Raw genomic sequence first — 17,678 nt, forward strand, 5'->3', positions numbered from 1 at the left:
TTTAAAATGGTCACCAAAAACAATTCAACATAGTCAAAGTCTAAACATTTTTTCATATGTATAAAACTTTTGCTTTTTGACTTCTCTGCAGCACTCCTTGTAAACTTAAAAAGTCTGGTTAGCCCTCAAGGACATAAATGACAAATCAAATTAAAGGTTTCTTAATGTTTTAATGTCTTAATATATTTTTTCATAATATTGTGCAATACAGAAATCAATCAAACTGGTCTGTTATCTGAATTTGGTGGATGTGTGTTTTTGTCAGTGTTTTGTGTGAAATTGATAAAAGGAAGTGAAATACCTACCAGAACATGCCAGTCCCACATCATCATCATGGGAGCAGTTGTGTTTGAGTTAAGATGATTTTGGACAGAAGTGAATCTGAGATTCGTTTCCTCTACACTGAAGCTCCTCTGACCACACCTGACCCTCCCCTCTACCAAAAGCAGCTGCTCCCAGAATCTCCACAGGAGAACCACAGCCCAGCTCTCGACACACAACCTCTGCACCCTGCTGGTCAAAGTCAGCATCACACACTGTGGCCCAGCTCTCTCCATGAAGAACCTCCACTCTTCCAGAGCAGCGAGATCTGCCCACCAGTCTGACCCCTAAATTAGTTTATAAGAGAAAGAGAACATGTACATTAACATTAACACACAGCATTAAGTACTTGGAAACCTTAAGAAGTTCCACAGGGTTCTACTGTAGGACCGATGAAACTAATATTAGTGAAGAACTGATGACAGTGAAAAACTGCAGTGTGGGCTTACACATGGAGTCAATTAACAGTTCAAGCACTAAACACAAACAACGACAAGTATTTTAAGATTTAGGAGAGCTCACCTGAACAGATGACTCCAGCAAGTCGATTACAAATTTGTTCCACCCATCCAGCTGATCTACAGTGCTTCACTGAAGACTCTGATCCACTACAGTTCACATAATCCATCCAGGCTGATCTTGGTCCAAACTGAACATTTTTAAATACAGCCTCCCCACAGCCCAGCTCTCTACACACCACTGCAGCATCTCTTATATCCCAGTTTTTACCACACACTGATCTCCATGTTCTGTTATAAAAAACCTCCACTCTCCCAGCACAGCGATGGCCACCATCCACCAACCTCACACTGTCTGTACAACAGAGAGAGAAAGAGAGAGGAAAAGATGTAGAAATCTGAAAAATCAGACTGAATCTCAAAATTAATACATAAGCCATTTAGCTCTTACCAGCACACACCAGTCCCACATCATTATCATGGGAGCAGTTGTGTTTGAGTGAAGATGATTTTGGACAGAAGTGAATCTGTGATTCGCTGCCTCTACACTGAAGCTCCTCTAAACACACCTGACCCTCCCCTCTACCAAAAGCAGCTGCTCCCAGAACCTCCACAGGAGAACCACAGCCCAACTCTCGACACACAACCTCTGCATCCTGCTGGTCAAAGTCAGCATCACACACTGTGACCCAGCTCTCTCCATGAAGAACCTCCACTCTCCCAGAGCAGTGAGATCTGCCCACCAGTCTGACTTCTACAATGTGTTTATAAGAGCAAAGAGAACATGTACGTTAATATTAACACACAGCATTTGGAGGGCTGGGAGGTTAATTTGAATAGAAGGGAATTAAATAATATGGGGCAGTGATTTTTATATTTTGCACTTTTCATTAACTGAAATACAAGGATTTAAAAAAAAAAAAAATAAATATATATATATATATATATATATATATATATATATATATATATATATATATATATATATATATATATATATATATATATTATTTCTTAGTTGCTAATTCTAAACCAAAGCATTCAAAACCACCTCTGTAATAATCCATTTATTAAGTGTAAGAAAGTGAATTTAGGTTCAGGCTTAAACTTTTCATGTTACAAAGAAGTTTTTTTACAGGGGTGTATATAAAACAACTAACAGTTGTTTAATTAATTCAGTACATTCCAACACAGGCCTCATCACATTTGTTTACATCTCTGTGTAATATGTTTTATTTTTTTGCATCTTACCTGCACAAACAGCACCAGCGTCTTCATCATGATTACATCTCTGTCTACCCCAATCATACGACCTACAGTTCTTCAGTGAAGACTCTGATCCAGCACAGTTAGCATATTCCACCCAGATCGGTCCTGATCCTGATCCAAAGCGAGCTCTCCGTGGTGCATCTATGGCTTCCCCACAGCCCAGCTCTCTACACACCACTGCAGCATCTCTCATATCCCAGTAATCATCACACACTGTTCCCCAATGTCCTCTATGAAGAACTTCCACTCTCCCAGCACAGCGGCTCCCACCATCCACCAACCTCACACTGTCTGTGTGGAGAAAAAAACAAACACACTGATAATCAGAGAATAATTACACTTATACTCAAATAATAATACTCAAACAAGGCTGAAATACATTTAAACCAAATCATGGACATCAAAAGCTCCCATTTAGAGATCATAAGAAATCAGTTCACTAATTTGTACTTCTATAGCAATACTAAAATGGGCTGACTGGATGATAGCAAAGTGTAAATCACATGAATGTAAGATCAAAAAGTAAATATATACTTTTCAATTAAATGCCACTTTATGCAACATCATTCAGCATGTCTGGTTTGGTGGGGGATCAGTGATGGTCTGGGGAGGCCTGTAGATGCCCAGGCCTCTACAGGTTAGACAACAGTACCCTGCCTGCTCTTAAGTATTGAGATGAAATCCTTGAACCCATTGTAAGACCCTACGCTGGCGCAGTGAGTCCGTGGTTTCTCACGGTGCATGACAATCCCCGGCCCGATGTGGAGAAAGTAGTTAAGTTCTTCGAGGATAAAGGAATTTATACCATTCACTGCCTTTCCAACAACATCCTAACAGAAAAAGAGGCCAGTATACATACAGTCCACAAAGTTAGTTTAAATATGCTGTATAGAAAAATGAGTAGAACTCGGATGTCCATCTCTTGCACACACACTGCTCAACTCAGCAGCAGAACAAGCTTTACCTCTACTCAGCCAGATAAGACTCAAGAACCTGAGAGACAGAGAGAGAGAGGGAGAGGGAGAGAGAGATTCCCCACAGCCGCCAATCACACTCACTATGACCTTATTAGAAAGAGGAGAGGAAATTATCAAACATTTTCAGTGACAAATCAGAAGAAGCTTTTTTTTCATTTCGCCATATTTTTAAAAAGCGTCAGCACTAATTAACACAGCTCCACCTCCTTGTGTCTGTGTGTGTGTGTCTATGGGCAAAGGAAGGTACAAAGTCAGCTACCTTCTGGAGACAAACATTTCAGAGAGAGTACAGCATTAAAGCTGCACCTGCAGACAGCAGATCCAAACACATAACATCCACCATGAAGATAAGTCACAGTTTCTTTTAACTACACATACAAACAACTTTTTTGTGTTTCTCATGCTTTTACAGAGTATATAAAACTAGTTTTAATCCTGATTACAGAAACTCTGATTAAGTGTGGGAATATTGTGGGTTCCCTGTGAACTACAGCAAGGCCGGTGAGCGATGGACCAAACAAAGACGGTTTGTCTGCCCTGTGAGGCGGGTGTAGGGTATGTTTGTGGAAATGCATCTAAGGATGCACCTACTACTGATCACAGCAGTTCCAATTACAAAATAAAAGTCCTGTTCTCTGCAGTATGCACTCGTGAGCCGAACTTACCAAGTTCGTTCTGACAAAGTACAAGAGTCCAAACTTGCTTAATCTATAATGAGAAACGGGCCGACTCTGGCGCTGCCAGGAACTTGTGAGCCCATGGGACCACAAGGGTGGTTGAGAAAACCTTTATTCTCTCTGTAATGATTAATTTATTTATCTAAAACAGTATGAAATGCATTAATTAACTGAAACATGTTGCCCAGTGTGCTTTTAAAAATGAAAAAAAAAAGAAGACACATTCTTTATAGGTGTGAAAAAAATCACACTTTATTATCATAATATAGAAAACCATAATAATGTATGCTGCACAGACATATATAGATATATTTTTGATTAAGGTGAAAAGCAAATATAATTTGCATGTTTACCATGTGTCCACAATAAATCGTACGTATTAAAATATCCAAACCTGTTGTAATGTGTGGGCTCTCTTCAGCAGGTATGATATCATCATAGACCTCGCCATAGTTTTCTGTAAAAATTAAAAAATGCATTGCAGCACAGCAGCATCAGGATGATGGCAGCAAGACACTGTTACTCAAAGACTCAAACTTTTAAAATACTAAGGGGTTTTCAATGTATTGGTACTGTCGTCCTCTGCGATCAGAACTGGTTGACAAATCAAAGTGTGTCCCTTTAAAAAACAAAAAACAAAAAAAAACTCCCACACACCAAAGGATATTAACTCACCTCAACATGCCTTTTGCAATCCTGTAGTTACCCCTGGGCAATCCTAAAATCACTATTACAAACTGTACAGTAGGCAAGACATTGTTTTTAACTTGTGCCAGACATGGATATACTGGAGTAGTCAAAGATAAATTGAATTTAGCATTAGCATTACCCGCTAACCACGCTCACTATTTTCCCGTTCAGGGGTGAGTCTTATCGGCCTGAAGCCTGATGCTAACTGCTAAAACAATTCAGAACCCTACACATATTGCATGGAACTTTTTTCTATAAAACAAAATATATATATATATGTTTTTTTCTTCTGCATTAAAAATCCTAACACACATTCAGTATATGTCAACTTACCTGAGAGAAGCTCCTCATCTACGTCCTCATATCCTGAATGCTGATCTTCAGAGATAAAAATTCCTGTTAAAGGAGATCAGAACAGTCAGAATGCCAAAGTTCAATTATTTAATCAAAATCTACAGCAAAAAAATGTATTTGTAAGTCTGAAAATGAGATGAGGCTTTAAGCCCAATCCCATTTCACCCCATGGCCCTACCACTTACCCCAACCATTCTTTGAGTGTAAAGGGTGAAATCCTCCCCATAAGAATTGGGACAACACTTCATGCACCAGATACGTCATCAGAAGCACTAAGGTTCAGTAACCTAGCTAATTTTAATGGCATTGTATGTCTTCAGAAAGGTTGGTGATTAAGGAACAATTGTCAATTTCTTAATTCCTGTTATGGGGAGCTTGGATTAGCTTTCATTTTATTTAATTGTTCTGTTCCGCCTTAAATGATGCAGCCTCTGCTGTCTCTTGCACCATTTAAGGTGAAATGGGAAAGTTGGCTAACAAACCCCATCCCTTTCCTCTGCTTTTTAACAGCAGTACAGGCCTGAATTGATAGTAACAGATATGTAATTCTTCCTATTATAGTCAGTGGAGTAACACATATCATTTTGAACCTGTAAGATAAGCTAACAATGCTACAATTGATTTACTGCATGTAGTTTTTTCATTTATAGTCATTTAAACACTCAGAATTGCTATTTGATATCTGACCTTAGATCCACTTTACATACTGTGTGAAGACTGCCTTCAGTGAAACTCTCTACACATAATTTACCTCTTTTAGTATATCTGTTAGTGACACATTTATGGTTAATCTCTTCATAGACTGCCTCCTCGCCTTAGAAATCACTGTGAGAGAGAAAGAAAGAAACATGGAGTCAGTTCAGTAGAAGAGGAGACTGATGACAGATTGAAGTACTAATGATGATTAGAGGAAGTACAGAAAGTGGATTTTAGATGATCTCTAAATCTCCCTACCTCTCCTGAGCACTCTGTTCTGATAAAACAGCACAACCAGAAGCACTAAGGCCAGGAAGAGCACAGATCCCAGAACCAGGAGAGACACTGGATAGATGTATGGAAAATTAGATGATGGATTTTTTGAAGGAGGGACTGTCTTTTTCTCTGTTAGCTGTGCTGGTACTGAAAACACAGAATAAAAACACTGTTGAACACTGCATAGTGTTGTTTAAACTTAAAAAAAAAAAAATCACACAAAGGAACTAATTAAAAGAGTACCTGTGGTGTAAGTTGTAGTTGTTTCAGATGAAAAAGGTAATGTGACAAATATGTCTGAAAGAAATATCATAAAAATGGTCAAGAAAAAGAGGTTACAGAAGGAGAAAGAGATTAGAGCAGCATTATTTAAGAAATGGTATTTATTGTTTTTGTGTTTATTGTCTTTGAAACAAAAGAAGTATATGGCTGATATGGTAATATTGTAGGTATTTTCAAAAATATTGTTGCATTATTGTCTGCCAATGTTACTTAGTGTATTTATCAGTGTTGTGAGCCTAAATCAGCCATAATATAAATGCTATTCTCCCTTTTACAGGTCAGCGGAGCACAATAATAATATTGAACCTGACTGAAATACAGAGTACACTGCTTAACATAACCATAGTTATCTTAAGAGAAGTTAATACTAGATTAAAAAACGTTCTCGCACACCTGCACAGGTGACTCCAGCACTGTGGGAGCAGCCAGTGTGGATCTTCAGGGAATGAGGACAGTCCCACAGGTGAATCTCATACCCTCTACACTTCACTCTGTTCATCCAGATAGTTCCTCCACCAGAACCATCAACAGCTCTTCTATTAGCACTCAGCGCCGGCCCACAACCCAGCTGCCTGCAGACCACCTGAGCATCCCTGATGTCCCACAGATCACCACATATAGACCCCCACTCAGCATTATGATACACCTCCAACCTCCCAGAACAGATTTCCTCTCCTCCTCTCAACCTAATAGGCATGTAATCTACATCACACATGAACAGACACATGAATAATATTACATTTTTATAACAAAACTACAGCAAACTGCATTAGTGTTTTTATTTAATCAGTTTTCACTCAAATCAAAGATCAACTGATGAAAAGGGAAGTTAAGAATTATTTGACAAAACAAGTTAGAATGTAGGCACGAACAAATCTGATTAATATGTATACTTATTCAAGTAGTGAATGGAGTGGTAGTCAAATATTCGTACTTGAGCACTGACCCTGGTTTGGAAATAAGAAGAATTTTTGAAGGTTTTCAAATGCAAGCGGTTTCTTCTCTCCTAGAAATGGAGACACATGCTATAAATACTACAAAAATCAAATCAATACTACTAAACTCATTACTAAAATAATGATCTCAGCAATAACAATTGAGAGTTTCAATTGAGCGGCAAACCCCCTCATTTCACACCAACGCACAGAATTAAAAGTCAGTCTGGTTGTGCTGATTTTCAAATAACACCAGGCATTCCAACAGGGCGCACAGGAAACTTCAAGCTGCACCAGACTGCTCTTTTTCTCTAACCCCACCGAACTATTCCAGCAATGACAAAAACAATTTTTCAGTGCGATTTTCGGACAGAACAGGCTCCTATTAGTAAATGTACACCATTATTGTAAGTCACTTTGGACAAAAGCATCTGCCAAATGTAATGTAATTCAATGTAAAATATCTTATTATTTCACTCACAAATGTAAATTTTTTCTGATACACTTTACACTTTTTATTAAAATGTGTTCCCAGCATGACCAGATGAGTGTAAAAAGCACAGCAAGGTGTAGCTTGTAGTCCCAAAAAATCTCAAGCAATCCTGCACACATACATTGCCATGAAGAAGTATTTGCCCCCTACAGATATACTGATTATTAATGATTTCTGATTATTAAAAAAAACTTTAACATCAGACAAAGATAACCCGAGTAAACATAAAAAAAAGCTCATTTTAAATGATCAGGAATAAAGGAATTTAAAGAATTTCTTGATTCTACAGGTCTGGCAGTAATCAGGCCTGGTTGAGTTAAGTGAAATTGAATACTTATCTATCCAAAAAGTGTAATTAATCACATTTTATTTTTTAGGGGGTGTTTGGATATTTTTTTTCCCTTAATAAATAAAATGATTATTTAAAAATTATTTTATATTTACTCAGGTTGTATACACTTACACAGGGAAAGAGGATGAGGAAAGGTGAGGGTGATCCGGTCACCACAACACTTTCTTTCAACACAACTTTCCATGAAAAACTGTTTTACTCATGCTCATCTACTACAAAGAAAAACAACATACCGGAGCAGGTAATGTGAGTCACCTCACTGCTTCTATCACAACTGTTCTGACTCCAGGATGAAGATGGACAGTGAAACAGAGTAGAGTCATGTTTCCTACATTTTACATCATCCAGCCTGTTAGGAGCTGATTCCACTCGTGCTTTGGTAGCTCTCTCAGTCTTAAATCTTCCACAGTTCAACTCCCGACAGATCCATCCCATTGTTACACACATTCCCCCAGGTTCCATTATAGAACACCTCCAGATTCCCCTCACAGCCCTCAGTCAGTCTGATCTCTTTATACTCTGATGAGAGAAAATGCTTTATGTTAGACCCTGGAGTTTTCATGTAGTTTAAAACAAACTTAATGAATCTACACTATTAGTTAAAAGTTTTAGAACACCCCCATTTTTTTTGCCATTTTTTAAGCTCTCCAGCCCAGTTAATAACCTGAAATGGTACAAAATCCAGTGTGCTCAAATGGTACAAAAGTTAGCAGTGCCAGGGCCTTTAAACAGAAAAGGATCCCAAAAAAGTGTATATTGTAAAAAAAAAAAAAAAAAACCTGAATATATTTGTTTTAAAGAAAGCTTTGGAAATTGGCGCAAAAATAAGAATAAATTAAGTCTTAGTCTGTAGTAAAGTTAGAAGAGAATGTGTTACTGCACTCTACTGCTGACTTTGTAGTAAACTGAACTTTTATCATAATACCTAAAAAAAGACACCAAAATACAGATCAATTTGAAACAATTTAGTTTGCCCTTTAGATACATTCTGACACATTAAAAAAAAAAAAACAAGAAAAAAAAAGGTACAGGAAGAGGTCTGGCTGACCCACATGGCAACAACTTTAGATTGGTTTAACAAGTCTTATTTTAACAGTTTAACTAAGTCTCACTTTCAGCACTGAAGAGAAAATTTAGAGGTCTGACAGGTGAAGTGTTCAATGTAAGAACACCAGCAATCAGCACACTGTACCTGAGCAGACGACTCCTACATCATCCTTGTGTCCACATTCATCCTCTCCACACAGCTGATATCTGCAGTTCCACAGAGACACCTCGTTCCCCTCACACTCCACCTCATTCAGCCAAATGGGTCCAGTTCCAGATCCAAACCGGGCTGGTACTGGTACTGGAGCACTGAGGGCGACTCCACACTGCAGCTGTCTGCAGACCACCTGCGCATCCTCAATATCCCACAATTCATCACTCACTGTCCCCCATGATCCACTGTGGAAAACCTCCAGCCTTCCAGCACAGTCTCCCCCAGAACCAACCAGCCTGATGAAGCTGTAGCCTAAAATTAAGAGAAAACTGTTCAAATTATGATTTCTTAGTTCACCCGTAGTCACATGATGATTGGTTCATTTCAAATTCATAATAATTATAATAACCCTTACAATAAAACAAAATAAAACAATTTCCCCCTAACAACAGGCATTATTCACTACAACTCCAAATAATTTGAATTAAATGTACCAGAGCAGGTGATGTAGAGCTGTACTGTGGAGCTGCAGTTAACTGCTTGTGAGCTGCTGCAGTTCCTCAGATGAGCTTCACTCCCAGAGCAGTTGAAACCCGTCACACACATGTAGCTGTGTTCAGGACTGGATGAAGAGGAGCTGGAGGTGTTGAGTACAGAACCACAGCCCAGCTGTCTGCAGACCACAGAGGCCTCAGACTCACTCCAGGAGTCCAGCAGAACTCTCCTCCAGTCCTGCCTGAAGAAAACCTCTACCTCCCCCTCACACTCCATCCCTCCAGTCAATCTCACTACACCCTCATGAGATGCCAGAGAAGAACCTGAAAGTACCACAAATATATTTTAGATTTTACAGGCTTAATAAGATTGTTTTTACAGCACTTGAAATAAATCAGATTTAGAAATTAAACACATTGTTTTTTACAGGTACTGCTGCATTAGCTGAGCTATATATGGAGCAAAATTAGAAATTGATTTTCAGAAATCAAAATTGTCTATGGAAATGTATATACATGTTCAAAACTGAGATACATTAGTAAATTAATTGAAGTGAAGTAAAAAAAAATATATATATAAGAACATTATAAGGGCACTTCCTCCTAAAATCACTTTACAGCCCGTTGATAAGAATGTTTAAGATTCTTAAAAGCTCACCACTGCAGATGAGTCCAACATCCTGTTTATGAGAGCATGCAGTTCGACTCCATGATGAAATGGGACACTTTAACAGGTGTGTTTCGTTCCCCTGACAATCAAACACATCCGCCCAGATCCGGCCACTCCCCTCCCCAAACCAGTCTGACCCCAACACAGCCACAGCACTTCAGCTGAGCACAGAGGACACTGGCAGCTCTCATATCCCAGCTTACATCACACACTGTACCCCACTCACTGAGGTACTGGAGCTCCACTCGACCAGAACAGGAATCTGAGCCGTTCATCAGCCGAGCCTGAGTGTGACCTGAATTTACAACCAAGAGACTCGTAAAAGAGCAAGTTCTCTCCTATACTGTATATTATATAAAGAAATGTTAGACGATAATATCACATATTATACTGTACCAGAACATACAAGTCCCACATCATTACCATGAGAGCAGTTGTATTTGTGTGAAGAGGTTATTGGACAGAGAGTAATCTCCTCTACACTGAAGCTCCTCTGACCACACCTGACCCTTCCCTTTACCAAAAGCAGCTGCTCCCAGAACCTCCACAGGAGAACCACAGCCCAGCTCTCGACACACAACCTCTGCATCCTGCTGGTCAAAGTCAGCATCACACACTGTGAACCAAGACGCTCCATGAAAAACCTCCACTCTCCCAGAGCAAACATGAGGACCATCAGCAAGTCTGGATGTCCTGTGATCTGTGTGTAATGCAAAAATGTCAAATCTCTCTCTCTCTCACAATCAGATTAAATAAAGACTTGTATAATAGACAAATGCTAAACAAAACAGAAGGCTAGTAATGAGATGAAAAAATACTAGAGTTGTCAAATTAACATGTTCACTTCATTAATGAATAAAAAAAATGAACACAAATAACAAAAATACTGCTCATTAATTACCCTACTTTGTGCCCTCTGACCTCCGACGCTAGATCCCAGTTCACAGATCATATCAAACCACATAATCTATCCAATTCATCCATGTTAATAATACAGATTAATTTAGCTAGGAAAACAGTTGGCATCGCCAAATAGCCATAGTGGATAATCCGCCATTTTGAAAATCATAACAAAAGATTTATAGAAAAACAATAAATGTTTTTTTTTTTTTTTATTCTGACTTTTTTTGTTGGTCAAAATATAATTAAATATGTAAATTCTGTCCATATTTGATATCTTAATTCTGTCCATATTTGCATATTATTTTTAATCATTTTAAGCAGGGCTGGTATATTTTATTATTACACAGCAAAGCATTTAAGCTGTTATTGTAATAATAAATGTAAAAATGTTAACTATTTTAGAGTAGCCTAGAATATCTGGCATGTGTGACCTTCATTTATATTTTTTGTCATTTGCATACGAATAAAGGAGCATCAATTTATAACATTTTTTTAAGATATGTACAGTATTTACAGCATCTTTACTGACTGATTTTTTTTAAGCGAAACAGCAGAGTGGTATAGAATACCATAGTCTGGCAATCTCAGTGTGTGATAATGTACACATCAGGAAGTTGTTCAGTTGAGCTGTACACATTTATATCAAAACGATAACACATCGACTAAAATTAATATATTGTGACATAAGTTTTGTCATATCGTCCAGCACTAAATTGTTAAGCTGGAAATGGCACTATGTTTCTAATTACAGTGTGTTGACTGGTTTTGTTTTGGCACATAAAGTGTTTGAGAAGTTGTCTGGAAGTGGAAAGGACTAATGCATTTTGTTTCATTCAGGTTATAATTTTGAAAACAAATGTTGTGCTCTAGCAAATCAGTACTGCAGACCCTTTTTTATTAAATTAAATTTTATCAAACAAAATGAAACTGACTAGACAATATCTTGGGTTAATATTTTCAGCAATTAAATAAAAGTCAAAGCAAATGTTAAAAAAAACATCACTGCTTCTCACATTAGCTGTAACTGTCAGAATTTACTATGTAATAGAATATTTAATACGGAATAGGTATACAAAACAGTGACATTCCATCATATGATCTCTGATTTGATTTTGTCTATGATGTGTCGAAACATTCTCAGAAAGTTCACAAATGTAATACATGTAATACGTACGTATTACAGTTTTTGTCTAATTAAAACATACCTGAACAGGTAAGCTCAATATCCATATTATGATTACAGCTGTGTTCACCCCACCCTAATGATCCACAGTGTTTCAGTGTAGACTCTGATCCAGTACACTTCACATGACTCATCCAGATCGGTGCAGATCCTGGAACAGCTGCATCAGTCCTAAACGGCTCTCCACAGCCCAACTCTTTACACATGACAAAACCCGCTATGAAATTTGCACCAGCACCACAAATAGTCCCACTGTCCTCTGTGAAAAACCTCTGCTCTTCCAGCACAGCGACTGCCACCATCCGCCAACCTCACACTGTCTGTGTAAGAGAAAATAAGAACAAGAAAAATTTACCAAATTATGAACTAGTAAGAGTAAAAATGGGAAACATTTTTTTGAAAAACACTTAAGCCAGGCGGACACTGTGCGATTTTAGCCCGATTTTAAGCCCGATCTGGTCGGATGCGACTGAATTTCATGATCGGGCCGAATTTTAGCTTGATCGTGCGTCGTTTGTCGTGCAGTGTGAGAGGGGAAGCCATGTCCGATTAATTGCCCATACGAGCTGCGAATGAGCAGTCGGACGCGACCAGGGATTTCTGACATGCCAGAAATTTTGGTCGCTTGTCTCACAGTGTGAGCTGTTTTGCGGGCCGATTTCTTAACGTCACGGCCTGTTTTCCCAAAAATCTGCACAGTAACTATATATAATTATTAGTCATATTTATTTCTGTCAGTTATAAGGATTTATATTTATGTTCGTTACACAGACTTATAGCTTAATATAGCAGCCACAGGCATTCTGCTGTTTAATAATTTCAACAGATGCTTATTCTCAGTCAATAGCTGGAGTTTTTGAAAAGAAAAATTAAAAGAGAAAATATCTTTGACAAACATAAATTTATTTTATTTCACTTTGCTATTATATCTGAAAAATAAAGCACATTGTCAGCCTCTGATGCTGCCCGTCAATTATATAAAACCTAAAACATGCACAGAAATATAAAGCTATATTTTATTATTCGTTTCTTTTCGCCAGGGCAAATTTATTAAAATTATAAATATGTTAATTTATTAATTAAAATCTCGTCCAGTGCTCCAGAATATTAGCCAAAGCCAGCTTAGCGCAGCGCGTGGCATTGCGCGCGGCATTGCCCGCATAATAACCTCTGTCTTCTAAAATAAACGTTTTAATAAATAAGGTCGGAGAAGTGTAGTATAATTAGTGCTATTAAACTTACTAAAGCTAATAAATGTACTGATAATTAATCAAGATAAATCAGACAAAATGCGCTGCGCCTCTCTCTCGCTCTCTTTCGCAGCGCGGAGCTGAATTCAGCGCGAGGCTACAGAAACTCAGTTCAGTTGAATAAAAATAAGTAAGGGCCTGTAAGTACAAGCAAAGGGCCTGTAAGTAAATATTGTCAAATATAAAGAATAGTTTGAGGTTTTGGTGAGCTGTTTTCATGATTTGAAACTGAAACTAACTGAAACTTTGATTATTCTGCAGAAAGCCTGGGTTATTTTAAACGAATTTTTAATGAGTTTATATTTTATATTTATTCATTTTAATTATTTTTCTTCTTTTATTAATCAAATCATTAAATATATATCTTCATAAGATATACATTTTTTACCTTTTATGTCAATTTTTATTATATTTTTTTAAGGTCCTATTTTTCCTTTTTTACGTATATATTTTATTCGTCTATAATAAATGTCAGTTTTTATTTATATTTTTTATATATTTTTTAAATCCCTTTTAAAATGTTAATGCTCAGCGGCACTGTAAATGAGGGTCCCTATCCAGTGTGAATAACCTATTGCTTGTTTAATATTCAGTGTTTCAAAACCAGTTTTTACATAAACAATAAACAGAATAAAAAATAAAATTATTTTATTTTATTTAAGCTGCTGGTGTTTCTTTCGCAGCCTGACGCGCAGTCATTTTTCTATGCGCTCTCCTTCTGTAAAACGGACAACCCGTAGAGTCCACGTCGCCTCAGCCACCTGCGAGTCCATGTACGTCTCTTCCGTGGACTTTCAGCGCACAACAGGGCACAAATAAGCAAAGCTAAGCGCTTTCTTTTGCAAGGCGTTGTGTTGAAGCGAGAGTTTGTACGCAAAGAAAGCTCCGCCTACGGGCTGCGTTTAGACGTGCAGTGTCAGCTCCCCTGTCGCAGCAGGTCAGTCGGACCGTACAGTGTGTGCAGATGAATCGCAGGCGTTGTTCATACACGACAAACGATTCAAACGTGCAGTTTGAGCTCTCCAGAACGCATCCGATTAAAAAAATCGCACAGTGTCCGCCTGGCTTTACCTGCACACACCAGTCCCACATCATCATCATGGGAGCAGTTGTGTTTGAGTGAAGATGATTTTGGACAGAAGTGAATCTGAGATTCAGTTCCTCTACACTGAAGCTTCTCTGACCACACCGGACCCTCCCCTCTACCAAAAGCAGCTGCTCCCAGAACCTCCACAAGAGAACCACAGCCCAGCTCTCGACACACAACCTCTGCACCCTGCTGGTCAAAGTCAGCATCACACACTGTGACCCAGCTCTCTCCATGAAGAACCTCCACTCTCCCAGAACAGTGAGAACCACCAACCACCCGGACTCCTAAAAATTGTGAACATAAAGCTGAATTTAAACATATGTGAGTCACTGCTTCAACATGAAAATGTCTTTCCATGTCATTGAATCTCTGACATTAACACAGCAAGAATGGTCAAAATAGATATGGCATTTAACCTTCAGTGGAAAAGTTGACTAAATGAACGCTATCTGTTTCCTTACAAACAGTACTACTACGCTTAACTGGACCCTAAGCCTCTAAAATGGGTCCTTTCCCACCACTTACAAGACTTTGTTTTACATCAGGGATGGGCAACTTCCATGATGGAGAGGGCCACATTTTTTTCAGCATGACCATTGGAGGGCCACATGACCTCGCACTTCAAATAATTGAATATGAAAAACGCTACAAATGATTTTCAATAAGAACAAATTTTATATGAATTTATATCTGTATGTTTACAGCACCAACATTTATCAACAACTATTTTCTGCATATTAATGCATTTTAATACGGCAAAAGACAAACCGTTTGCTTAAAAAAAGTGCAAAAAGGAAGTCCTTCATATCAAAGAACAAAAAGTTTGCTTAAAAAACTGTTTGCAAATACAGTAGTTCCTCTGTGTAAAATAAGTTCATTATAACAAGTCCTTCATAAGCAACAAGGACAAAACATTTGCTTATAAAAGTGCAAAAGGCATTTGAACTCATGTATAACAAAGAACAAAAAAGATTTAAAAACTGATTGCAAATAGCTCATTCAATAATAGCAGAAAACTAGACCAAACTAGACCACCAATGAGAGAGCTGTGGTTTGGCCTGCTGGCTCACAATGGACTGGATGTCAATGTCAATTTTCGTGGTTGTTTGGCAGCGCCCTCTAGCGGTCAAAAGTAGAATTACGTTTTTTTTTGTTTTTTTTTTTAAATTATGAAATTATGAAATTATTTTTGATCTATTCGCGGGCCGCACTGAGTGATGACGAGGGCCGTGTGCGGCCCCCGGGCCGCCAGTTGCCCATCCCTGTTTTACATGTATGATATATTATGAACAGTTTCCTGTTCCTAGTTAACAGAAGGGAACATAAAATAATTTACTGATACAATTTACCTGAACAGATGACTCCAGCATCTTTAGAATGATCACAGTTATGTTTACCCCATCCTGCTGATTCACAGTTCCTCAGTGTAGACTCAGAGCCACTGCAGTGCACATTATCCATCCAGATTGGTCCTGATGCTGATCCAAAGTAAGACTCATGATATGTATCTACAGCTTCTCCACAGCCCAGCTCTCTACACACCACTGCAGCATCTCTCATATCCCAGTTATTACCACACACTGATCCCCACTGTCCTCTATAAAGAACCTCCACTCTCCCAGCACAGCGACTGTCACCATCTACCAACCTCACACTGCCTGTACAACAGTGAGTAAGACAGACCAAGACATTGAGAAAGAATGGAAAAAAACATGTATTTTCACCACTATAAATGATGTAAAGTAGAATTGTGGCTGAAAACTGAAATAATAGCAAGACATTTGCATTTTTGACAGAATTACAAAAAGTTTACATAAACATTGAGCTAATCTTAATGACATTAATCACAAACATGCAGCTCTTACCAGAACACACCAGTCCCACATCATTATCATGGGAGCAGTTGTGTTTGAGTGAAGATGATTTTGGACAGAAGTGAATCTGTGATTCATTTCCTCTACACTGAAGCTCCTCTGACCACACCGGACCCTCCCCTCTACCAAAAGCAGCTGCTCCCAGAATCTCCACAGGAGAACCACAGCCCAGCTCCCGACACACAACCTCTGCATCCTGCTGGTTAAAGTCAGCATCACACACTGTGAACCAGCTCTCACCATGAAGAACCTCCACTCTTCCAGAGTAGCGAGAGCCATTAACCAGCAGGACTCCTAAAAATTACCATGAAAAAAAGAAAGCTTATTTATCAGTAATGATAAATGATTAAGCATGATGATGCTAAATATTGCACAATGAATGATTCATAAATGCATTGGAAAAAACTAAAGAGAGTATAAGGATTCAAAATAAGTTCAGTAAAGCTATGAATTACATTAAACAAATTAATATGGATCAGCAAAATTATGAAATCAGTAAAAAAAAAAAAAAAAATCAGTAAATTAATTGTTGGTTGAGAATTCCAGTGTACAGCACAGTTTGGTGATTGCTCAGTTTAAACATACAAATTTACCTTGGCAATCAACAAGGATTTAGGGTGGGTTAAAAAGAAAAATCATATGTGCTGTACACTTTGCCTACATGGCAGATAATGTACAGTCCCTGTTTACAGTGTTTTACCTGAACAGATAACTCCAGCACAGGACACCCCTAATCAAAATGTATATTATTGTGACTACAGAAGGAAATAAAAATGACCTAATGTTTAGAACACATAACATTGAAGTGGACACGTCTATTTAGCATTTTTAATATTTTTTCCCTTTACAGTTTCAAAATAACAAAAATAAAAAAGATACACATAGACTTTTAATTTGTTGGCAATCCTGTGAGCAGTTATTTTCCAGACACTATATGACCTCCACCAGTCTTGTTACCTGCTTAATGGACTGGAGGAACAGAACAGTAGACACATACTTAATTCACCATTCTTGCTTTTAAACTATGTGCTGCCAGTACAAGTATTCTAAGTCTGTTCCACTCCAACCCAGAATATTACATGTGATTCACATGGATACATGTTGCTGTAGCCATTTTGTATAATGTGTTACTGCAGCTCCAAAAATCCACAAATTATCTCCAAAACAACAGTCTCTTGTGTCTGTTAGACTAGAGAAACTCATTACATTTGTCCAAAGTCTATTGTGTTTATA

The 17,678-nt window shown here is 38.1% G+C and overlaps 2 protein-coding genes and 1 long non-coding RNA gene across 22 annotated transcripts in view; all 3 read right to left on the reverse strand.

Moving 5' to 3' along the window:
- Positions 1-17,678, reverse strand: part of LOC125799007 (deleted in malignant brain tumors 1 protein-like) — an 85,982-nt gene that overhangs the window by 45,986 nt on the left and 22,318 nt on the right. For 11 of the 20 annotated variants that reach the window (XM_049474479.1, XM_049474478.1, XM_049474476.1 and 8 more), the window contains 2 exons: positions 16,437-16,739; positions 2,031-2,339 (listed from right to left, as the gene is read on the reverse strand). In XM_049474479.1, coding sequence (XP_049330436.1) covers positions 2,031-2,339; positions 16,437-16,739 — 612 coding nt within the window. Of the gene's footprint in view, positions 1-305; positions 565-1,426; positions 1,533-2,030; positions 2,340-14,552; positions 14,856-15,920; positions 16,083-16,436; positions 16,740-17,678 lie in introns of those variants that run through there. The other 9 variants (XM_049474471.1, XM_049474485.1, XM_049474486.1 and 6 more) reach the window with 9 other exon arrangements.
- LOC125799012 (uncharacterized) lies at positions 3,022-4,717 on the reverse strand. Its single transcript, XR_007437814.1, has 3 exons — positions 4,378-4,717; positions 4,097-4,159; positions 3,022-3,041 (listed from the first exon to the last, which is right to left on the reverse strand). It is a non-coding gene; the product is annotated as an uncharacterized LOC125799012 (long non-coding RNA).
- Positions 6,578-10,614, reverse strand: LOC125799009 (scavenger receptor cysteine-rich type 1 protein M130-like). Its single transcript, XM_049474495.1, has 6 exons — positions 10,134-10,614; positions 9,476-9,799; positions 8,973-9,293; positions 8,014-8,299; positions 6,947-7,006; positions 6,578-6,702 (listed from the first exon to the last, which is right to left on the reverse strand). The coding sequence occupies exons 2-4, from the start codon at positions 9,750-9,752 to the stop codon at positions 8,175-8,177; spliced, it is 723 nt and encodes a 240-aa protein (XP_049330452.1). The 5' UTR covers positions 9,753-9,799; positions 10,134-10,614; the 3' UTR covers positions 6,578-6,702; positions 6,947-7,006; positions 8,014-8,174.

This window comes from Astyanax mexicanus, chromosome 2 (genome assembly GCF_023375975.1).
Source record: "Astyanax mexicanus isolate ESR-SI-001 chromosome 2, AstMex3_surface, whole genome shotgun sequence".
Lineage (NCBI taxonomy): Eukaryota > Metazoa > Chordata > Actinopteri > Characiformes > Acestrorhamphidae > Astyanax > Astyanax mexicanus.

Excerpts from the sequence above, each read along its gene's own strand:
- LOC125799009 (XM_049474495.1), bottom strand. The coding sequence starts at position 9,752 with ATGGAGTGTGAGGGGGAGGTAGAGGTTTTCTTCAGGCAGGACTGGAGG. Across the intron at positions 9,294-9,475 it reads GCTCTACATCACCTGCTCTG|GCTACAGCTTCATCAGGCTG; the intron begins GTACATTTAATT and ends TCTTAATTTTAG. Across the intron at positions 8,300-8,972 it reads TGTAGGAGTCGTCTGCTCAG|AGTATAAAGAGATCAGACTG; the intron begins GTACAGTGTGCT and ends TTCTCTCATCAG.